The following is a 23141-nucleotide window of genomic DNA, read 5'->3' as shown; positions in this document are numbered from 1 at the left end:
AGCTTTTGACTGTCCTTATAACGGGTGCCCCTCCACCTCCACCCCGACAAAGGAAATCTCCTGGAAAGCGGGTGAGTGAAGAGTGATGCAGGTACAGTGATGATTTGTGTATCAGTAACTGAGCAACAGGCAGTGCTCATTTACTTGGGGATGATATTATATTGTTGTTGTGCTGGAAACGAGGGAGCCGGGCACTAATCGTCTGCCCTTGGCTCGATTATTATTGACCTTGTGCTCCCTGTGGCCCCGGTCTGAGTTGTGATTTGATTTCTCCCACCCTTAAAAGAAGTGGGTATGAGGTTTGCGATCTGGAATCAGAATCGCTTAGCTGTGACGTGGCTCTGTGCTGCTCACACCTGTGTTTTGAACTAATGCCTTTTGATTTTCTGGGGGCAACTCTGTGTTATGTTCGCTCTAAATTAATAACTTGCTGCAATGGACTGAAGGAAATGAGGCCACAATGAGAGATTTCCCCCACACATGTGCACAACATGAGTGGCAGATGGCACTGGTATGGTGACAGTGGTGGGGCTGCTAATACGGGATGAAATGAAGTCCTTTCTCCAACCGTTCGGGTAGTGACAACGATATGATTTTGAGGCGGTCGAGAGATCATGCCTGTGTTCTTCTCAGGTCTCAATCATCTCCTCCCTAAATAATAATAATCGTGGATGCGAAAGGTAATAGAGTTGTGTTCTTTGCAGCTTGTGAACCTTGGTAGCCAAAGTGCATGTTGACAGTGGAAAATTATCCGTATACAGCTCCTTTCACCCTATAACACTTTTGTGTTTTGTCAGACTATGCAAAGGGATTGATTCGCCCACCTCCAGAGTGAAAAGGTAGCAGGTGTTTAACAGCTCACAGCAGTCTGCAAACCAGTATAAAGGGAAGAAGAATATAGTATCTATTTGAAATGCCAGGAGCAATTTAGGGAGGCAGGATCTGTCTGAGCAAAATGGGACCCGTCCAGGATACCCAGGCTAATATGACCATTCTGTATATAGAAAAGTCTGGCCATCTTTGCCATTTTTAAAGTATGAGCTGAGACCATATTGCTTGATAGTGAAATGAAGGCAGGATAGAGCTGAATAAAAGCCCTCCTTCAAGAAATACTTTGTTTTTCTAATAGAAAAAAAAGACATGAATAATAATTTTGATTTCAGTGCACAGTGTGGGTTTGGGATTGACTACGTATGGTCACAAAGCTCTTTGCAAGCAGTTGTGGGATTTGTCTTCTGTAATAGCAAAAAACAAAGCCGTTAGACTTGCAGATCTGCGGGAAGTTGTGTGTACGTTGAGTTTGAAAGGCACGTGGCTGTGAGAGCACTGAAACCACACACAACCGTGTACAAGTCTGCTCTGTTGCTGGGCAGCAATGCAAATCTGCGCCTTGGCAAAAGTCCTTGATTTGACCTAAACCCCTAAATTAACACAATTTCTAAATAACACTGTGATTACTTTTGTATCTGGTAAGTCTGATAATGAGGGATAATCTTCTGGCACTCGCATTGCAGATATAATTCCTCTATCTTGTTCACATTCTCCACGTCACCTCTGAGTCTATTTGGTATTCCTGCTCTGTCTGGAAATGCATTTTCCCATTCATATCTAATAGCTTGAATCACTTGTTGAGTGCAGTTCATGGGGATTGAGAGGGCATTTATATTTGCAAGCTGTGCGCTAAGAAAGGGGAGGAGGAATAGAGGTAGCAGTCAGTGTCATGACTGAGGACTGGTTAAGAATTGGGAACAAGGTGGCAGACAGGGCTTGCGGCTCTCAGAGCATGTATGGGGACCTGCATCTTTCCAGCTACACCAAAAATGCACGCGTCTGCCCCACAGATCATTAGAAATCTCGATCCTTCTATTTTGGAGGGGAGACACATTTTCTTTTAAATGGAGGCAAGCGGCTGCTTATTTCAGTTTACTTTATTCGATTCAAGGACTTGACTAAAATTCCCAAATTCAGCCCCAGAAAAATCTTTTAACAAGCCGTGAGTGAGTGAGTGGTTGTCTGGAAAACCTCCCTGATTTCCAGAACATACTGAGCATTTTACTCATTGGCATGTTAAATTTTAAAGCCTGACTCTGCTTGTGGAAGGGGGCTGGCAAATGGCTCCAGCTGTGACTAGCTGGTGCCCAGGTGGAAGGGATTAACACCCCCAGGCAACCAGATGGGCTGCAGAGCCAGGAGAGCCCTGGAAAGGGAAGCAGGCAGCAGAAGAGGGTGAGCTGCTCAATATTTCAGGAGCCTCCTGCCATGCTTTGTCTTTGGCTGCCTGGGCTGTTGCTGCTTGGAAGTTATTTGCCCCTTTTTGCCATCTGGAAGGTAAGAGGAGTGTGAACCAGAGGATTGTATGTTCCCTGTTATCCCAGCTGTCTTCCAGGCACTTGGGTGTCTTTCCTCCCACTTGCAGAACGTGATATAGCGATGCTCCCCATTCGTCCACGCAGCACAGTCTTCCTCACGCAAGCTCTGGTCCCACCCTGCTTTCTGCCTTTTCCTCAAAAAAAATAACAGGACCCGTCCAGTGCCGGCTGCCCTTGTTCTGGCTAGTCCTCTTTGCTGCATAGCCCTAAAGCCACAGGCTCCTGATCTCCTTGGCAGTGAATTTTGGATCCCTGTTCAGCTTGGTTTTGACCCTAAGCATGCCAGTGGATAAGTCACTCGCCTCACTCTGGCTCCTCTTCTGAGCTGGGGGGTACTTATTGTAATGGTTGATCCCAGCACTGCCCGTGCCCCTGTTCTTGCACCCTGCTGCTGTGACTGAGCTTTGCTATTTGAAGGCACCTGTTGTTTTTGAACTGCTGATTCACCTTGGGGATTATCAGTGGAGGTAACTCTTCTGCCCTGCCCAAAAAGCGTCACGCCTGTGAGTGGCTGCATCCCTTCAGGGTTGATTTCTGGAGGGAGCATGCCCCTGGGATGATGCAGTAGCAAGCCCTGATGGTCCTGTTTGAATGTCCTGCACAAAACTGGATATAAAATGTTTGATTCGATTTCTGTAACTTCTTTAAATTTGCCTTCTCTTTTGGTTTTTAACTGTCCTTTTTGTTAACTCAGTGTTGGAGGACTTCTTTCTGCATCCTACTCTTATTTAAATGTTACCGAAAACGTTGCTAAGAAGGGGCAGGGAGGCCTGGGAGGAAACGCACCCAGGGGAAAAAAGAAATGAAATGTAGTAGTGTCCTAGTGTGATGGATCTAATAAAGCAGGTTGGTTTCCAGGCCTTTGTATTTTTCTGGCAGGTACATTTTTACTAGCCCTGCTAAGCTGCACTGTTGAGTAGTGTGCAACTAGATCTTGACCAACAGTTTGGAAAGTGACTGTGATGTGGGATGCCTCTGCTTTCGGATGTGTGACGTGAGGGATCTTTCAAGAACCTGACTTTTGGAAGGTGCCTGCACGTCCGCCTGAAAATCAAGTTCCTTTTCAGATGTCTGTTGAGCACCCAATAATCACTGCTCAGTTTTGAATATCTTGGCTCTTGCAGTTTGGCATTTGGATTGGTAACTACATCTCTGATTGTCTCTAAGAAATTGCTGTGGGATGGGATCTTTTCCATCTGATTCACCAGGTTGAATAAGGCAGGAAGTAGCTAGGAATTATTGCCTTCCAAGATCTAATTGGTGAATTGATGACTTCTGCCTAGCAGATGATAAAGACCCATATGATCCAAAAAAATCATCACTGGTGCTATCTTTGATAGTTTATACTGGACGGGATGAGTGTGGACTGCGAATGACCAGTTCGCTGTAGAGGTGAGCTCTCCTAGTCACTGAGAGAACTTGCTTGGCCTTTTACGTTCTTGGGGCCATTGGACTGAAATTAAAAAAAATAAAATTAAAAATTAAAAACCCAAACTTCAAACCCTTTGGAGAAGTTGCATGTTTCTCAGGTGCTGAAAACCGCAGACTCCTGTTCACTTCAGGAAGATTTATGGGTGCTCAGGACTGGGCATTTTATATTTGTGCTGAAATATGAATTAAGGGTCCTTATTTTGGGCAGGCGAGTTTGAAAACTGGGTCCTGTATATGTTTTCCCTCTTGTACAACAAGTATGAGTATAAAGATTTCTTAAGCCAGGTATCACTTTCTTGTTCTTGAAACTTTTATAGACAAGTGAACAGTTTGGTTTTTTTTTCCCCCCCTGATTTTGTATAAAATTGCTTGCACGGCTTCTTCCTGCTTAGAGCAGCTTTTTTTTCTTCCAAGTTACTGTATAAATCTCTGAAAATAGGATTTTATGATAAAAATTGCTGACAGAACCATAGTGAATTGATATAATGTTTTACAGTAACACCCTTATCACCAGGTACAATTACTTTTGTGCTACAGATCTCAACCTTCTGAACCTGCATCGGAAAAGAAAGAACAGCTATCGGAAGGAGGATCAACAGACAAATTGGAGCATGATAGCAGCAAAAATCCAGAAGCCAGCTTGCCTTCCCCTTGTCTTAAGCAAGTGTTTCCGAAGTATGCCAAGCAGTTCAACTACCTGCGACTGGTGGAGAGGGTAGCTGCCTTGTTCATCCGCTTCCTGGGAGTGAAGGGGACGACGAGGTTGGGGCCAACAGGTTTCCGAACGTTTGTAAGGTGAGAGACTTGAGATTTGCCCCAGAGAATTAATTGCCTGAAGCAATAATGTCCAGTCTTTTTGGGTCAATGGGTCACTGTCAGCCCTTAAAATGTCTTGTGCCATTAGCAATCAGGACTTGTGGTAGAAGTGATATCTTTTACTAGACCAACTAGATTTTTTTTTGCCCCCCAAAAATAAAATAAAATAAATCTTTAATTTGACCATGTCTTTATAAGTATGAAATCTCTTTCCATTTCACTCCTTAATCCAAAAAAAACCCAACCCCCCCCCCCAAAAAAAAAAAAAAAAAATCTAGTTGGGTTAATAAAAGATATTACCTCTACCATGAGTCCTGGTTTCTCTACAGCTGCTACCTGGATACCTTGCACCATTAGCACATTTTAATTAAAAATGAGGAGGAGTCTGTTGTGATCTGCAGACCATTCACTCTGGCTTGGAAACTGCTAGCATAACATGTCTCACGGGATTTTAAGACCTCAAGGCCCCAGGAGATTGTGCTGCTTTTATGATATGGCAGCTCTCTGATAGATATGGAGCTAGTACTGAAACACTTTGTTCCAATAAGGTCAGTAGATTTGTCCAAAGAGAGAATTTCCTTCCTAAGTCTCCTTGAACTCGTGAATGCTCTTGTGATGGGTAATTACTGAGATAAGTATGTGTACAGGCTTCTCCTGTAATTAGTCTGCTGCCCTCCTAGACTCCTCATTGTCCAGTATTAAAGTACACAATTGCACGCGGGAGGGAGCTGTCTGCCGTGAGTGCGGGATGGTACAGCATCCCTCGCTGAACTGGAAAGGAGAAAGCTCCAATTTTTCACACGGTTTGCCTCGGTACTTCTCAAGGAAGGAAAGGAAATGACAAATGGGAGACATTGCCTTTGGCAGCTATAGAAATCGTCGTGGCTCCACAGAATGAAAACTGTCTCTCTTGCAGAACAAGTAGCTTGAGAAGTTCTCAGAAAAGGGGTGGGGGAAAGCACCTCAAAATGCCCTTTGAAGCGATGGATGAAGAAGCAGGAAAAATACCTGAGAAACGGATAGACTTGTCACTGAGCAGTGTGTTTTTCAAAACTTGCCAGTCTGTATCCACAGCTCTTCAAAATGAAAAGACTGTGTCTTCCTGTGCTTATCTTCCTGTGCCAATTGATTGGGCTGTTTTTAAAGCTATTTGGCTGGTGAATTTAGTGTTTTGCAGTTAATCTTCCTTACAAGACTCTCTCTGTAGGCAATTTTGCTTTAAATTTCTGCCTTATTATAAACTAATAGTTTGATCCTAGGCCTTTCTCTGAAAATACAGCATATGTAACCGGCATGAGCAATGGAGGGATTAACATAGAAGTACTAATGTGAAATACCCTTGCAAAACTGAACTGTCCTCTATTGTGTACCTCCCAGAAAAAGGGGAATGAGGAAATAAAGATAGCGTGCCCAGTCTTAACTCACTTTCATGGTGTCCATCTCTTGAAATGCGCTGCAAGAGTCGGCCATTGGCGTGAATTGTGCTAATATCTAGCCAGCCTTGTGGTGTTTTCCTACCTGTGAAATATGGACTATCCTAAGTATGTTTACTTCATTTCCTTAACTATATAAGCCCGATACTCCTAAATCACTATCTCAATAGGTACATACAGGCAATATGAAGTATCAATATCTAGTAAGCACCGGTTTCTTAAGTTGGCTTGAGGTACACTAACTGCCCTGGCCCTTTTGGAAGTTTATGATGCCGCCCATACTGTACCGTATGCACGGCGCACAGTTACTTTTAGCTGCTACTTTGCCATAGCGGTGTGCTATAATGTGGGAGCGTGCTGCTACAGCAAAGTAGCTGCTGGTCATGTGTAGATGCACAGCCTATTGGATGCACAGCCCATTGGTCGTGTGTAGACGCGCCCATTGGATTATCCGTTCAGATGGGAAACATGCAGTAAATGCAGAAGGGCAAAAAAGAACAAAGCATCTTTTGGTGATGTATGAGCTGGCTGCCCAAAATGGTTAAACTGAAGTCCAGGGAGTTTATTCAGAGCTGACACTTCAGTGTGTTTTTCTTGAGAGCACCCACCCAGTTTTAGCTTAACTTCTCCCCCGCTACAGCTTTTTCCAGCTCGTTGATGTACTGTTTGAGTAACTGAGACTCCTTTTTTGTGTTGAAAGAGCAGGTGTCGGTAGCAGAGGTATGCCTTAATTTAGGGGAATGTCTAACCCTTTTGTTGACGTTTGCCCATCCTCTCGTACCTTTGGGACATGTACGTACCTGGAACATGCATACAAAGCCTGTGGCTTTGGAGAGTTCTGTACCAAGATAAAAAAAGTTGTGCAACTTCTTGCACGGCTTTCAAAACATTGTGCGAAATGTCAGTCTGGTTCTGCTCTTTGTTTATATAGCCTACAGTCCTGAACTGTTTCGGGTTGTTGCTTAGTTGTGGGTTTTGTCTGCTGGCTATATAGGCATCCTTGAAAAGTTATTATTCCTTCCCATATTTGTATGTAGAAAAGCAAGTCCTGGGACACCATAGCATGCATTATTCAGATATCACAAATGAGGAAAGTAATAGCATTGGAGAGGAAGATGATTTCCTTTTGCAGTTCTTGTTATTTAGGTATGTGTCTAGCTTTAAGGAAGGCAACAGATGGGCATCAACTGACCCACAGCCTACAACTGTATTCAGAAAGTACGCTTATGCCTTTATTCCACGGCAGATCTATGATGTGGAACAACTGTTCAGTGCTTTCCGTGGTCCAGATTGACTTGTTTTATCTCTAGTAAACCATAGGATTGGGAGTGAGGTTGTGTTGCAAAATTAGGGAAAATAGACTATTGAGGTCCGATGACTTAGATCTGCTCTTCGATGTGGCTGCATGCCCTGCTGCTGTCGGCTAGGAGAGAGGCTTTCCGAATGCCAGTCACTGATGCATTGTGCACTAATGATTTTCATTGGGAAATTTCAGCGTGCAGGGGCACGGAATTCAATTTATTTTTTCATATACTTTTTTATTTGTCATTTTCATTGGGGTTTTTTATGGATATGCATGTTCCATCATGATAGCAGTATCCTATCTTCTGTCTGTCACCAACTATGACAAAAGGAATAAACAGCGGGAGCAGATGCTCTCTTGAAGTACAGAGATCCTGTTTCCATGCAGGCACCTTCAGCATTCAAGAATGAATGAATGAAGAGAAACAAATAGAATTATACAAATTACAGAGGGAAAATATGTTGGGGCATCTGCTCCATCCACAGGCCAGTGCCTCACTGTTCCCTGCTGTGCTTTTTCTGCTAGGTAGCCAAGTTTTGAAGTGATCCAAGCTTTGCTTCCACCACCATTGGTGCCTTAGATACCTTGGTGATGAAAATACTGATAATATAAAACTCAGGATGGATAGACAGACTCACTGAAAGAACTCGTTCTTTTCTGGTCCCTGATGCTTCTTCATTTCCTCCTTTTTCAGAAAAACCTTGACTTTTTTTTTTTTTTTTTTTTTTTTTTTAAGATCTATATTGCATATTTGCTCCCCTCCCACAATTTTTTTTTTTTTCCTTTTCCAAGAATCCTCCAGTAAATGTGTAAGACATTCTGCCCTTGTTACCTGCTTCAGAAGCAAGACAAGAGGTAGATCCTCAAGGTAGCAATGGGACATCAGTGTCTCCTATACATGAGAGTAGGTGGCTTCAGACCCATTCATGCTAGTTGTAGCTGATCCAACTGAATCCTTACCTAGTGGTTGCAGCACGTTTAGCAGGCCGTTGGATATGCCATGCAGATGTATGCTGGCACTTCCAGCGGATCAGCAAACTTCAGTTGGGGATGGACTCGTAAGAATAATCCCTGGAGAAAGCTGTTTGTGACAACTGGTCAAGCCGTATTTTAATTGAAATTGTTGAATGTTTTAATCCCTTTTTATTTCCTTTTCTTTTCTCTAGTAAAACCCAGCTAATTGAAAATCATGTGCAGTAGATAGCTAATCCTTAATCTGACCTGGTGCCTCTTGTTCTCAGCATATTGTCGTGTAATTGAATGCATTGAATTTTCAACTGATTTAGATGCATGGCAATAGCCAGAGCACTCTTTTTTTTGCTTAGCTCCTTCTAGAAGTGCCGTTGTCTGGAAGCTGTGTGCCAGGCATGAGCAACCTGTGGTACAGGTGTCACAAGTGACACGGGCAGACTGGGAAGGTGACAAAGGGTGGAGGGCTAATTTGTGGCACGCCTGCCAAAAAGGTTGGCCCCCCCACTGCTCTACACAAATGCAGAGGTGAGTTGTGTGTGTGACAGGTTTTATAACTGAGAACATGCAGAGCTTTCTCTGTTGTACCCTTACGTGTGTATGAAATAAGCACTTGTTTGACTGGTGCCTGGACTTCGATAGCCTTGTCCCAAGCTCTGCATGTCTTTGTGCTTGCCCGTCTCCCTCCCCTTAGCCTTGGAAGTAATCGGAGTGTTTCTCTTCCTCTTTGTTTTGTGTCCATTTCACAGGAACTGTAAGCTGAGTAACAGCAACTTCTCCATGGCCACAGTCGATATTCTCTACATTGATATCACAAGAAGGTGGAACAGCATGGGGATGGACCACAAAGAATCAGGTAATACCATTTTGTATTGAGGATGTAAGTGTTCCTTTTGATGTAGGCTTTGCTCACAAGTGCACACCATGTTTCTAGTAAAATCTGTGGAAACAGACCACGTGCATCTCGGTGGAGAATTCGGGCTGGTTATATCATGGCTTTCCTCTGGCTGGAAGATGGAAGTGCTAGTCAGACCTGGCTTTCTGTAGCCCTCCAGACTTGTACTGGCCATTTTTCAGGTGTAGTTTTGGGTTGTGAAGGGACGCTTCCTATCGCTTGCTCCTGGAGTCATCTGGTGGCTGAAGAATTTTGTCTTCTATTTATGTGCTGAACCCCTGGCATGCATCAGTAACCTCTTAATACACATTAGAGTACCTTGTATCTATATTTACAGAAGCTGATGTTGTGAAACCTCACCCAGGCCCTCCAAATCCATAGTTCCTTTAAAAGCATTCCCCGTGAGTTCTCAAGTCTATTGATTACAGCGTAATTAGGTGTTGTCCTGCATTATGTAGTAACTTGCACAGTCTAACAAACAAGAGGCTCATTCAGGTGCTCTGAGTACACATATTTAGTTGGTTTATTGGTTAGGTCTTGTTCCCAAATTGGGTTATTTTTAAACAAATCCATTATGTGGTTTTAGCCAACTTTCACATATATTGAGTTTGACACAAGACTCCTCATTTTCCTTACCTTTGGCTTCATAAGTGAGGGAGGTACAGTATGTTCTAGCAGAAACTTGCACTACAGCTCAGCTGTTAAATTGACTCCAAACTTAAATGATTTGATAAAAAGAAGATTTTTTTTTTTTAATCGAAAGAGAAACTCATTAAATAATAAAATTCATTGGAGCAGCAAGGTGGGTGTTCTATCAAGGTGCTGCAGACAGCAGCTAACTTACTGCAGCTTTGTTGGCAGGAGAGAGAGGCTTAAATCCAAACCTTTGAGGGTAAGTGTGCATCTTAATTATCATTTTAAGGTCTAAGAGTTCTCCTGCTCTAAACCACAGCTGAAATTTTGCTGATGAATGAGTAAATTAATACTAAAAACCCAGCCCCCCCTCTAAAGCTGAATATGTATGGTAGCAGAAACATGCATTTTTGATTAAATTATTAAATAGGGAAATTGATCAGTGGTAGCAGTAGGAAGCTATTTTTCAAGTTTATTGCTTCAGACTAGCATTACCATCTGGCCTATTGTTAATTCTGGATTAGCTTTTCATGTTTTGTTTGCATCTTAAATTGCTATGTATAAGCAAAAGCTGTACAAACTGCTCCTGTAATGTTGCTAGCACTGTTTTTTTTTTGGTTTGTGTGTTTATTAGTGTTTCTCTGTTTTGCTGACCAGAACATGATGATGCAAGAAATATTTATTTTGCTCCCCGCTGCTTCTCCCAGACCTACCCTTCCTTGTCTTACCCATGCAAACTGTATGCTTAGGTTCCACTTTTGGTCTTGCTCTCCCTTCTTACGCAGCCAATTTTGTGTTTCATTGTATTGCATCTCACTCTTTCTGCTCTACTGCTTCTGCCAGCCTCAGCCCCACTGTCTTCACTGTTTCCCTCGGGACAACCCCTGCATGGCACCGGTCTAAGAAAAGCCACGCTCTTGTGCCCCAAATGCCTTTTCTTGATGCCTTCATGTAATCAGCAGTGTTCAGTGGTTGGACTGACGGCTTCTGGGCAAAGTTCCTAATTATTTCTACAATTAAGAAGCTAACCCTCCACCCTTTACTGAAAGATGGTGGATACATGAAACTGTTAGAACAGTTGCCCGACTCTTTTAATTCAGTGTAATTATTAAATCTGTCCGTAACCTCAGGTGGATCACTCAGTGGTTCCCAAACCAACCTTGCGTAGAACCATATCTGCAATAGCTAGTGATCTGGAGAGCCCAACTTTGGACAGACTAGGGGTTTCGCTGTTTTGGAAAGTCATGAGCTAGTTAAACACCCCAAAATCATAAGCTGCACTTTGGTAATTGTGGTCAGTTTGGTACCTTTCTCCCACAAAATGCACTGAGACTTCTTTTCATGTTGTGGGGGTTTTGTTTCCCACTCTGCTGAAGTATTAGTATCAGTGGAAGTATTTAGTATGATCTATTTATACTGCAAGACTGGAGCTTGATTGTGCAAAGTGCTACACGCAGTAACAGTCTCTGCTTCACAGAGCTTATGATCTAACAATACCATTCATTTCAGCTTTGCACAGGCAGAAAAATGGGCCCGAAAAGTGTCCCACATTTAAAATGCTACCTTTATTCACACCGCTTTCAACTTTATATACTGTTCAACTCTAGGTACCAGTATGTGACACACATCTGTAATGAAGCTGTAATGGGATCACTTCTCTTTATGCATGCACAGAATTTCCAATAAAGTTAATGAAAGTTATGTGCATACATCTAGGGAAGAATAAACCCCTAATGCCTGATTCTTGTATGAATGAAGATAAACCTGTGCTGAGAGGCACTGGAGCTAAACAGACTCCCATCTAGGACTTGTAAAGCAGGAAAGAATTTTAAAGACAAATTTAAAATCTCCATTTTTAGAAAATGATTACATTTATTTTAAAAGTAACTTCTTTTTCTCTGTTGGATTTTTAATACGTACTCTGGACCCCAATGAAACTGAATGCATAGCTCTAAATACGCTCGCTGTTGTTCTTGTTGCAATTTAATTGTCACTTTTATTAAAAATGTTAAAAGCTGGGGTTTTAATATCCACATGTAAATTTTGTATTAGGAAGGAGAAATGTGAATTGGTAGCTTGCGAACCAGAGGGGCTTGGAACCCCTACCTGCACATGGGCAAATAAAGAAAACAAATGCTGAGGAGTGAGTCATGCAGAGGCAGTTATTAGATGCGCGCTCTCCCCATCAGTCATGTGCTCTTCTGGTGGCTTTCTTGCAGACTCTGGTAAGGAGCAGAAGCGCAGAGCGGGAGGCCTGCCCTTCGCACTTTCGTGCAGAGAACGTGCACCCTTGGCAGCCCCGAGCGCGGGCTGGGTCGAAGGGGCAAGGTGCCTAGGGGGTCGCTACACACATACACTAATCCTTCAATGGGTATAAATGGCAAAGCAAAGAAGACATCAACCACTCCAGTGAGTGGGGGAGAATGGCTGAGTCTAGATCAGGGTGTGATGGTGAAAAAGGAAGGGTAGAAACTTTGTTTTCCTGCATTGCTGTCGTGCCTCCCACCCTTCTGTCCTAGTACTACCCTTCCCCTTTCACTGCTCTCTCCTTAAGTTCCACTATTTCCCATATGGCATGCACACAACAATACCAACTAGAGAAACGAGCTGTAAACTCCTTTCTCTGGCTCTCCTGCTGCATCATGCACTGCTGTTGCTGTCCCACTACAGACAGACACAATCTCAGTGTTCGTGCTCTGTAAAGCGCTGACCTCTGTGTCGGCACGTAAGAAATAACAGCAGTAATAAGCGGAGGTGGTGAGCCGATTTTTATTGTAGGCTCTCCAGGTAGCTGCATTTTGATTTATTTATTTATTTTTGCTACCACCACCCCCTGGGGAAAGCTGCACTAGTTTTGAATACCTAATGACTGCCGTCAGTCCAAGTTATGTTGATTTGTCATTACAGCTCATTTTACAATCTCTCTACATCCAACTTACGAGTTTAAAGCACTGCATATGTAAGTCCTTAATGCTCCTAAGGAGCTTTCATGAGACTTGCACCCACTTCCGCAAGGGGGAAATTTAGCCCAATGACTTTCCAGCAGCAATCAGCTCGAGTCAGCTTAAGGGAAGGGTTATTAGTATGGCCATGCTAGACTGAAGATGGGAAAGGACCTGCAATAACCATGTTTACAGGCTCCTGCTTTCCTAATAGGAAAGAGCATTGATCCGCGAGAGACTGGGAAGAGAACCCGCTGTGAGAGGGCTCAGGCTTGACGCAGCAAAGATCTTGGTGTGACATGTGCCTGAGCATTACTGCACCGTGCCTCCCAGCAAATGGGCTGTTTTTTGGCAGATGAAGAATTGCACCCCTGTCTTGTTTGTGTTTGCGTGGGAAACAGTTGTTTAAGTTGAAATCTGGCAGTGAAAAGGGTGTCCAAGCAGTGTGCGATTAGGTACACTTATTTCTGCCTCCCTCAGTGACTCGCGTGTATCCTGGACGAGTCCCTTGGCCTGTTTCTGCACCAGTCGATTGGCCTGTTACAGGCACATGAATACTGCCCTGGGGTACGGCAAGGCTCAGTTCTTTCCTTGGCCCATTGCAAGAAATCTGTCAAAATGCAAGGACCAGGGTAGTGGCAGTTGGTGTAAATTCCCCCACTTTTTAAGTGGTGCTGCAGTTTCTGTCCCCATTTTTTGGGGGTGGATTCTGTCTTCTGCAAGTTTGCACATCGCCTTGAACAACAGGGCCCTGGTGCTGAGTGGGGCTTGGCTGGAAGCGCCCCAGCAATATAAATAATAAATAACTGTGATTGGGTTTTAGGTGCTGTGGGAGGCTCCAGGAAAAGGTGCAGAATACAAATAAAGGCAGGAGCAAATTCAGCAAAAGTTTTGTCTTTCGGGCTCAGGGTATTTTTACGTGTTCCCTCTTAAAATGTTCTGGGGGGGGAAATGTATATATAATATTCCAAACAATCTTGTATTAGCACACTCGATACATTATGGACTTAATATTTTTGTGGCTTCACATGGAGACGTTGAAAGCAGTTTTATCTCTGTAGAGAGGTCTCCAATAGACTACGCAGACATCTGCAGTATAAATCATTGTTCCGCCTGGAAAACAGACTGCTGTATTTAGCTGACTTGTTCCCACTCTAAAGGTTGCTCTGCGTTCCCTCCCTCTCCCTACCCAACAGTGTTTTCATAAATTCCTTTCGGAGGAAAACAAGACAACTGAAATCTCAGCGTTTTCCTCTTTCCTGAGTGTGACACTTATCTTTTGCTCCCACTAAAGAGTAGGCATTCTTTTATGTAATTACTTTTTCCCTGGGGTGAGAAAGTAGTAATGGATTTGAGTACACGCTGATAACCTATGAGACCCTAAGTTGAGTGCGCGCACACAAATCACTGGGATAACATTGGTTTTATTATTTGCTATACTTAAACTTACAGCAGAGTGTTCTTCCTCCAAAATCTCTGCAAATCTAGTTTTTGGGGGTTTTTTTGTTTTTTTCTAATTTGTTTTAATTTGAAATGTTATACTCAATGTTCATCAGATGACTGTACTAATAAGAGGCTTTTCAATATTGGATAGTGAAGAGACCACTTTGGCCACATTTTCTGCTACTTAACACAAATTGCATTATGCATTTCCCTGAGGTCACTAAAAGGAAAATTATTTGCTTATAAGAAGCTATGGTTACTGAAGATGGACCCTAGTTTTCTCCTATTAATTATCTTCTACATTTTAGGCCTGTAAAATAAGCAACAAAGCTGCTCGCTCTTGTATCGTTCCAAAGTATTATTACTATAAATGTTGTCTTGGTATCCATCCCTTGGAGCGATTTGTTGAGGCTCAAGTGGAAAAATAAAATGTACCCCAGTTCTCTTAAATTTCTATTCCTTTGCTGCTGCTGTTAAAATAGCTGGCGCACCTTCCATGCACCAGAGCTGTAAAATTCAGACTTCTTGAACAGCCACATGATATTTTCCAAACATTTCTAGTATAATTCTCTTGCTGGCCCCAAATCCCTACATGTGCATCTGCATAGGAGCTGGAAGTGGTGCCTGTAGACTTGCTGCATGGAGTTTGGGATTTGTCAGGTAGGGAGCTGTATTAAGAAAGGAAATGCAGATTTAATTCGTCACAGAACACAAAATGGAAACGAAATAATGAAGGCTTTGCTACATCGTGGAGATGAATCTCACTTATTTCTCATGCTGTAGGGTCTTATTTTTGGACCTGATGCTTTGTAGCAGTCACCTTTTTTACCTTTGGGGGAAAACAGATCTGTGACTACTTTAGTTTATCGGTATATTTGTATGATTGTTGATGGTGACATAATACAGACTAATGCAAATTGGCACAAATGAAACGTTTAGTGATATAGAATTAATTGTAATCATTGGTCCCCAATTCATTAAGGCGTCCCTGTGCTTAAACACTTGATCTAAGCATAGATTTCTAGTGCTGACCACATATAACACCGGGACCTGTTGATATTCTGCATTTTTGGGAATTAGCCAGGTTGTCTCAACCTGGATGCCAGAATATGGAAGTCCTCCCTTCCCAAATCAGTGACCGCTCTATAAATGGTGGCCAGGTACAAATTCAAATGGCCACTTAGGAGAAAGACAATACAATGTGGCTTATAACCTGGGTTTTATGCCTGTCTATATTTTAGCTAGCTTCTGCATGATGTATCCAAAGAAATGTTTTGTGTTTGCAAAAAGGGTGGGAGACTGTTAGCAAATAATAAGAATTTTTAAAAACTATTTTAAGAGTATTTAGAGTCTTATCTTCTATATTTCAAAATATCGAGATAGGATTACCTGTTCACAGACTCCTGCTCTTTTTATTGGAGTATGGCCAGGGCTCCTTTCTTCCAGTAAATAATGAAGAACGCGGCAAAACGTGTCACTTGCTGAAGAAATCACTTCCGCATAATGCGTTCTCAAAACGTGCCTTATGAGCAGTTGCATATTCTACACATCTGAAGTTTCACGAGGCGATTACAATGACTGATTAGCTGGTGCTGGGACATCATCAAATTAACAGAAATACAATTTGTCTCTATATCTGGAGAAATAGAAATAGGAAGCTTAATGGGAGCCCAAACCGACCTTTCGTTCTGGACTAGCCTCAGTTTGCTAATCACCATCCTTGGTGAGCCGGCTTGTCTGTCATTTGATGAAATGAAGAAAGGGCACTACTGGCCGAGAGTTATTTGTTAGCATGGGATTTAGTGCATAATGATCTGCCTACCTGCTCTGTTCACCTTTTTAGGCCTGAGACGCATTAAATTGTCAAGATAGCAGAGTTCAGAGGTTAGTTGTTTTTTTTTCCAGTAATGGCGTAAATATTTAACTTGTAATGTAACTTAAGCTCTACAATTACTATCATATTCAATATAAAAATGAGGCCATCTGTTCCTGACAGTTGTTCAGTAGCTTTATGAAAAGAAACTGATATGTCTTACTGGACAGTTGTTCCCATATCGAAAAATACTGTTGCCCTTTGGCACGTCTACATGTGCATTAATGCACCATGGTTGTTGTGCATTAAGTTTTTAGTACCTGTAATAACTAAATGCGCACTAGTAATGCCAGCGCACCTCTCTTAAGTGATGTTAATGAGTAGACTAATTTTACTGTGCGCTAAGCATGATAGCACGGCTTTTGCCACGATGCGATAATGCGCAGTAGAATTGGTCTACCGCACATTTAGCATCTCGCGTGGGGTCCCATTGGCACCCTTGTTAGCAGCGAAAAAAGGATTGGAAGCGCTGGTTAGGATTAATGCCCTCATATGGATAAAGACATCCTGTCCAGGTCAGGAGCATGCCACAGTGGGAGGTTGTAGGAATCGGCTTCCCCTGGTCTCGGGGGTCAGTCTTTGCTCTATACAAGAAGCTAGTGTATTGGCCAACAGAGCTGTCCAGCTGGTGTCTTCAGCTCTTCAACCTAGTTCAAAATGTATTTTTCTTTAATGATGATGATAATGTTGGTGAAGATGATGATGCTACATTCTCCCTGCGTGTACATGTTCCTTCTGTAAAGGATAAAGTTGTGCAGTCTCCATCCTTGGACCTTTTCAGGAGCTGGTTGGACAGACCCTTGGCCGGGAGGTTTGAGTTAGGGATGCTTTGAGCTGGGGGCTGGCCTAGATCACCTTGTGAGGTCTTTTTTCCAGCTCTGCTTCCCTAGGGTCCGTGATACGGTTGTATTTTATTTCTAAAGTAGCCCTTTATCTCTTTCCTGCTTAAGCACCAAGTGTCTGAGTGATTCACAGTCACACTAGAAGGTGGCCAGGTATCACACCTGTACAAGTACTTGTATATTTCTGAAGATTTAAAAGTGCCTCACAAATGTTAATGAAGCCTTTCCCCCTGTGAAACAGGCAAGTATTCTTTTATCTAACTTAGAGGTAGGTAAGGTATAATATGCAGTGGCTCTATACATAAAAGATAAGATGTAGATCAGGCATGAGAGCAATACATAAAATATATTGCTCAAAGGACTGATGGAGGCAACATGTCTAGGACTAATATTAGAAGAGGAAAAAATTGAATGTATGCTACAAAGGAAATAAGTGATCATACACTTGATTATGTCCACCTTGCTGCACTCTCCTCGGTCCAGCTCTGCTGTGGTCTCCTTTGCAGACAGACCAGGTTTGCAGGTGCTCTGGGTACTGGTGGACAGGGTTTGTTTTTTCCACACATGAATCATGTGGAAAATTTGCAGACTTGCTTTTAGAAGCGGTTCATTTTCAATTAGCTGACAGAGCTTTGTTAGCAAAAGAAGGTGAGTTGAACAGGCAGGTGACTTTTCAACCCCAGCATTTCCAGATTCAGGAATTACTGGATTTGCTTAAGGCCTCAATGAACCAGATGGCTTCTGGAAAAAAAATAAAAAATAGAGTTTAGTATTTCCATACATAATCACCTCCCTGAGATGTCTGTGGTGATGTGGCCTTGAGCTTGGCCTGCCTCCAGTGGTAAGCCACGCAGCAACTGTTATTCTCGTTGTAAAACAGCAGCATCCAACTTTTTTTCATTAAATGCTCTGCATGAGTGTCACTTATGGGGAGGTAATATATATGCTACCAAATTGGCCCTGTTTCTCATGTTATAGCACACCATGACTGATAAAATAATTTACCGAGCCGGCAGCTGCTGCTCTTAGATAACCCAATAATTTCTTTGCAAGCTGTTTCACCGTAGAGCTTGTAACTGACCCCAATTGCTGTCTCAGTTGAGAGGAAATGATATTTTGGACTGTAATTGTAATGTTGCAGGGAAAAAAAGTTGCTTTTTTAAAATCAATAACCTTGAATTAAGTGTGTTTTGTTTTGTTTTTAAAACCTTAACTGCTTCACCTAGTTAGTGCACACACTTAAAACACAAGTTGGATATAATGGTTCCTTGTTGCTGGTATTCCTCAAAGATACAGCAGGGCCTGGGTCCTTAATTAAGGATTAAAGGTGGTATTGCCGCACGATTCTAAAATGCTGGAATTAGCGCGAGCGTGCAGGCACTGTATCGTGCTGTTAACGAAGCGCAATCAGAGAGCGCTGTAGGAATCTTGTTTCTGCAGCATGTGGCTATCGGAGGCTGGCTGCTCGTCGGGGCAGCAGAAAGGCTAATCTTTGCAGGGAATCTTTGGCCGTAGTCTGCTTGCCTTTACTGCATGCTTCAAGAGCTTAGGTTTCATGCCATTAAAACAACCCCACTGTGTTTCAGTTCTGCTCAGGTTAAGCAGAATATTTTTCCTGATGCCAGTGAAATCGCGCTCTCATCTGGGGGATATGAAAAAAAGGAGTTCAGCTGTCCTCCGCACAAGTAAATCTGGCCTGCTGTATTCGAGGGGCACGTGGGGTATTTAGCTCCTTCAGATTCAGTGCACTGGAGATTAGAAGTCTTCTGTTGGCTACATCCCTCTTACCATGAGAGATGGACCACTCTTTGGATAAGAGGAGCAGGAGGTTAGGGGTTGTGCTTGGGTAAGCAGGGCTGGCAGAAGCCTTAAGTTTGTAGGCGGTGATGCAGGGGAGGGCTCTGGGCCTCGGGTCAGCATCCCGCAGCCTTTTGGATGGAGGAAACCTCTTCTGGTTACAAAAGATGTTGGGTATTTCTCATCAAAGGAGGGACATTTAACCCTGGTGTTCAGCTAAGTGTGTGGTCTTAGCTCGGGAGGGATGAAGAGCAGCGGAGGAGCTGGGGAAAGGTCTCTTCTTATTGACTCGTCTCGAGTCCCCTAAGGCACGACACTCGAGTCAAAGTCCCAGTCTTTAGAGCTATAAGCGTTAGTGCAGCCAATCTCTAATAAATGCAAAACCACTGCAGCAACAGCAGCTTTCAGAGGAGCCAAAGAGAGGATCTGCAGAAAAGCCAGAGCACGCTGGCTGCCGAAAAACCTGTTCCAGTGCTTGGCATCCCCGTTCCTTACGTGCCAGGAGCAGAATAGTCTTTGCATGTTGACAGCACAGGTTCCCGTCCTTGAACTTGGCCTGTGGACAAGGACTGTGCGCCAAGCCCAAGCCCCCGCCTCCCATGTGTGGTCTCCCTTAGCTGGGAAAGAAAAGCAGCAGCAGGAGCGAAGGATTATGACACCGAAAGCTGTGCCCTTGCGCTTGCAACAACTCGGGGTGTTCACAAAAAGCGCAAAGGGAGTGTTGGCAAAATGCAGATCCCTTTGCTTTTGACGTGCTCGTTCCCATCCAGTAACGGGCTGTAAAGGTGTTTCTGTCTGGCCTGCGTGAAATTCCAGTTCCTGGTGGAGAAGCGCCATTATAGCCAAAGCCGCTGCCATGACTGATGCTAATTAGTTGCCTTTTCAGAGCCTTGGCAAAAAGGCTACAGAGGGGATGCATGGTTTAGGAGAACTCGCTTCTGCTTTAATGAGGGCACTCATTAATGGGGAAGCTGTACAGAGCCACAAACTGAAACAACCCTCTTGTTTGGGGACTGTTGATATAGGTCCAGCTCTAAAAGTCCGAGTTTTGAAATGACACTTGAGTTGCATGTATGACTTGTTTTTCCCTTGGGCAGATTATATTCCCTGAAGCTCAGCATGTTGGTATGTGTCAGACTCAGTTTCAATTTAATATTTGAGGCGACAAGAATTGGGGCTGATCTTATGTCAATTCAATTTTGCAACCCTTTAGAATCAGTAGTTGCTATAGCAATTTACCTCTCGATGGTAGGCTCTGGGGTCGGGCTGATGCCTGTATATCCTTGTGAGCATCTTCGATGCTCAGGAGCATCGCCCGTCTATAACTCACCTTGGGCACGTTGGCTTTTCTGGTGCACTTTAAAAAAAACCCAACAACTTTGTGCTGTTTGATTGATCTATCCAATACAAAGAAAATGTCATCTTTTGGTCTTAAAGGACAGGCAGAAGGGTGTTTTGTTAGCGAAGGTTCGAGGCAGCCGGAGCTTGAATTAAAAAAAGGAGCTGACTAACATAGTTGTGTCTGTATATCCGCAATCACCCACATGCCCAGCCGTGGAGATGACAGGTGCTAGAGAACGGGACACGTTAGACTGAAAGGACGCGGGATGGGAGAAGTCTGCCCCTGATTCTCATGTCAATTCTCTCCTTATTTGAAGGGATGTGCTTGCAAGCCTTTGTGGAAGCTTTCTTTTGCCTGGCTCAAAAAAGATACAAGTCACTCCCATTACGCGAGCAGGTGGCCACACTGATTGATTTCTGCGAATACCAGCTCGTCACCCTGGATGAAAAGCGCCTCGTTTGCAGCCGAGGAATAACGGAGCGGCGACCGGCACTCATCACCTGCCAGCCAGATGGACTTCACCTCACCCCCGCTCATCACGCACCTCTCCTCAACCGCACGGCCGCCACCAATAAACTTGCAGATTATAGGAGTCACCGGTTGTGAGGGAGCCGCTCCGTCGAGTTGCAAACGAACGTCAGGGCGAGAAACAGATCCCTGTATGCGTGTGCTGCAGGAGGCGAAACACGGGTTCCTGGGTTCTTCCTTCTGCTCATCATGATTATTTATTGCAGCTTTCCCTGATTTATGCTTTTCGGAAAGGATGGCTGCAAGCTCCCCTTTCCTGGTAATGACCCTCACCAGCAATGGCCATTATTTATTATTTCCCCAGTGAGCATACAATATAGCTGAGATGACATACTGCACCTTTTATTCTGAGTTTATGGGAAATCATTTATGAAGACAAAGGGGCAAAGAGATAATGCTACAGTAACCAGCATCATGGGATTGATAGCACGGACTGGGAGGCACAGCCTCGTCAACGGCATTTCACCTTCACTCACGTCCAGGAGAAGCCACTCTTTGAGACCAGAACAACACACTTTGGAGTTACAACGCGTGCCGTTGTGAAACCAAGTGGGGAGGTGTAAACTGTCAAATTGTGTGTGTTGGAAAACCCAGAGCTCAAATTATGCATTTAATCAAATTTTAGGCTCTGCTTCTATGTTGTGTGGATTTCACTTGAATTCTTGTTCATGCAGGTATTGATTTTTCTTTTTTGGTACGTGGCAGGGCAGGCCAGCAATTACACTGGAGAGAAATGTATTTATTTGAAAGTTAATTTTAAAACACAGAAGCCCTAAATACTTTAGGGTCTTTTTACACAACTTTTGTCACCCCCACTGCTGTTTTACTTAAAGGCAAGTGGTTTCAAGGGACCCGGTGCTGCTCACCCTCGCATGGAAACAGCCCCGTGCTGATTTGAATGTGCTGACATCAGCAGTGCTGAGCGCACACCTTGCAGAGAGAGCGGTGCAGGTGCACACCTTCCCTTTCCTTGACTCAAGGGGTGTCTGTGTCAGGCCGCTGGTGAGTAAAGATGGGCTGGATCAGACTCCAAGCTGCTGGGTTTGCTCTTTGCAGCTGGCAGTGGTTTAGGACCTTTCCAGTAACATTTCCCATTTGCACAGGCCCCACTCACATGCATGGAGATAGTGTAATTTGCTCTCTAATTTTTGGGGTCTCATCCCTTGGCATGAACATTGGGGCGCTCTGCTGAAAGCCTCAATGGTCACAGGCAAGGAGGTCTCAGGACTGAGAAACACAGCACCAGTAGATCCCCTGGCACTTGGCGCCTGGCTTTCCCACCAGGGATCTTGCGGGGTTAAGCCCAGAGCTCCTGATGCGGATGTAAGTGAAGTCAGTGGAAAATTTCCATTCATTTCAGAGGGCTTTAGATCATGTCCTTTCTGAGGCCTTTTTCTCAATATTATGGCAGACCTTTACTTAATTAAGTTGGCTGAAGACCTCTAGAGCGGCATCTCTCAACCCGTGGGTCATGACCCAAAAGTGGGTTGCAAGAATATATGAAAGGGTCACGAACAAACTTTAAAAATGGATTCTCCTTTAAAGGAGGAAAACATGGGGAACTGTTTTTTCCCTTGCAGGCAGGCAGAGTTTCAGCCTGTGAGGGGCTGCTTGGGGCTCTCCCATGCCCCACGCATTGTGGGGCTGGAGCATGGGGACATGGGGCAACAGGTCGGGAGTGAGGGGCACGGGGTTGGGACTGGCCACTGATGTTTATTAAAACAAAAAAAAAATGGTTGAGAACCGCTGCTCTAGAGCAGATCCCCAACTGGTGTCAAGTGATCCAGCTCCAACGGGGAGCTTTCCAGGAGTAAGGAAAAGTTAATCCCCCACTTGGCCCCTTGGGGCAAGAGAAACTAATGCAGTTCTTCCTTGCAGCATAGTACTTTATTCATTGCATGTGCGCTGGTTCTCCACTTCACTTCCTGTTACCTCATAGCTGGGCATTGCAGATAAGGACAGCATCGCTTTTAAATCTTTATATTAATAAATATTTAATGGCCACTATATGGCTCTTCCTTCAGAGCCTGTTTTGGCCAGCATTCAGCAATGTAATTAATATTCTTTCCCAGTGCTGCACTGAACAGTGCAGGGTTACTTTTTCAAGTGTCAGGTACTGTAACTAATGGATTTAACGGTGAGAGGCTAAACTAATTGCTTTTTTGGGGGTTTTGCTATCACATTTGAACCAAGAGGAGAACTTAGAGCTGAATCCGCATCTCTGTAACAGTGCGGGCTGTCCCTTTAAGGGGGAACAGCCCGTCCTTGGCTAAGAGGGGAGTTAGAAAAGAGAAAGCAAGTGAAAGAAGCAGGCTCTGAAGGGAAGAGCTTGTGCAAGGACAAGCCAGGATGCTGTGTTGGGGCTAGAGCAAAAAGGGACTCTTCTCCTTGTGTCCGGGAGAGGACAGAGGATTTGGTTTTGTTATTAGCTTGCTGAATTTGCTTTGGAGAACTTGCTGAGGAGCTCATAAGGGAGCAAATTCTCCTGCAGAAGCCAGCAGGATAAATGCCCTGCTTCCGCTCTT

The 23141-nt window shown here is 43.8% G+C and overlaps 1 protein-coding gene across 3 annotated transcripts in view; it reads left to right on the top strand.

Annotated features, from left to right (window-relative positions):
- TTLL11 (tubulin tyrosine ligase like 11) overlaps nt 1-23135 on the top strand; it is an 88767-nt gene extending 65632 nt beyond the window's left edge. For 2 of the 3 annotated variants that reach the window (XM_025194053.1, XM_025194050.1), the window contains 3 exons: nt 4338-4595; nt 9071-9177; nt 20405-23135. In XM_025194053.1, the coding sequence (XP_025049838.1) occupies nt 4338-4595; nt 9071-9177; nt 20405-20694 (655 nt within the window). In that variant the 3' untranslated portion in view covers nt 20695-23135. Of the gene's footprint in view, nt 1-4337; nt 4596-9070; nt 9178-17057; nt 17087-20404 lie in introns of those variants that run through there. The other variant, XM_025194056.1, reaches the window with a different exon arrangement.
- Nucleotides 23136-23141: the final 6 nt, after the last annotated feature.

The sequence above is a fragment of the Alligator sinensis genome, unplaced genomic scaffold (assembly GCF_000455745.1).
Source record: "Alligator sinensis unplaced genomic scaffold, ASM45574v1 scaffold611_2, whole genome shotgun sequence".
Taxonomy (NCBI): domain Eukaryota; kingdom Metazoa; phylum Chordata; order Crocodylia; family Alligatoridae; genus Alligator; species Alligator sinensis.
Note: the sequence above shows the minus strand (reverse complement) of the source record. Positions and strands in the feature narration are given on the sequence as shown.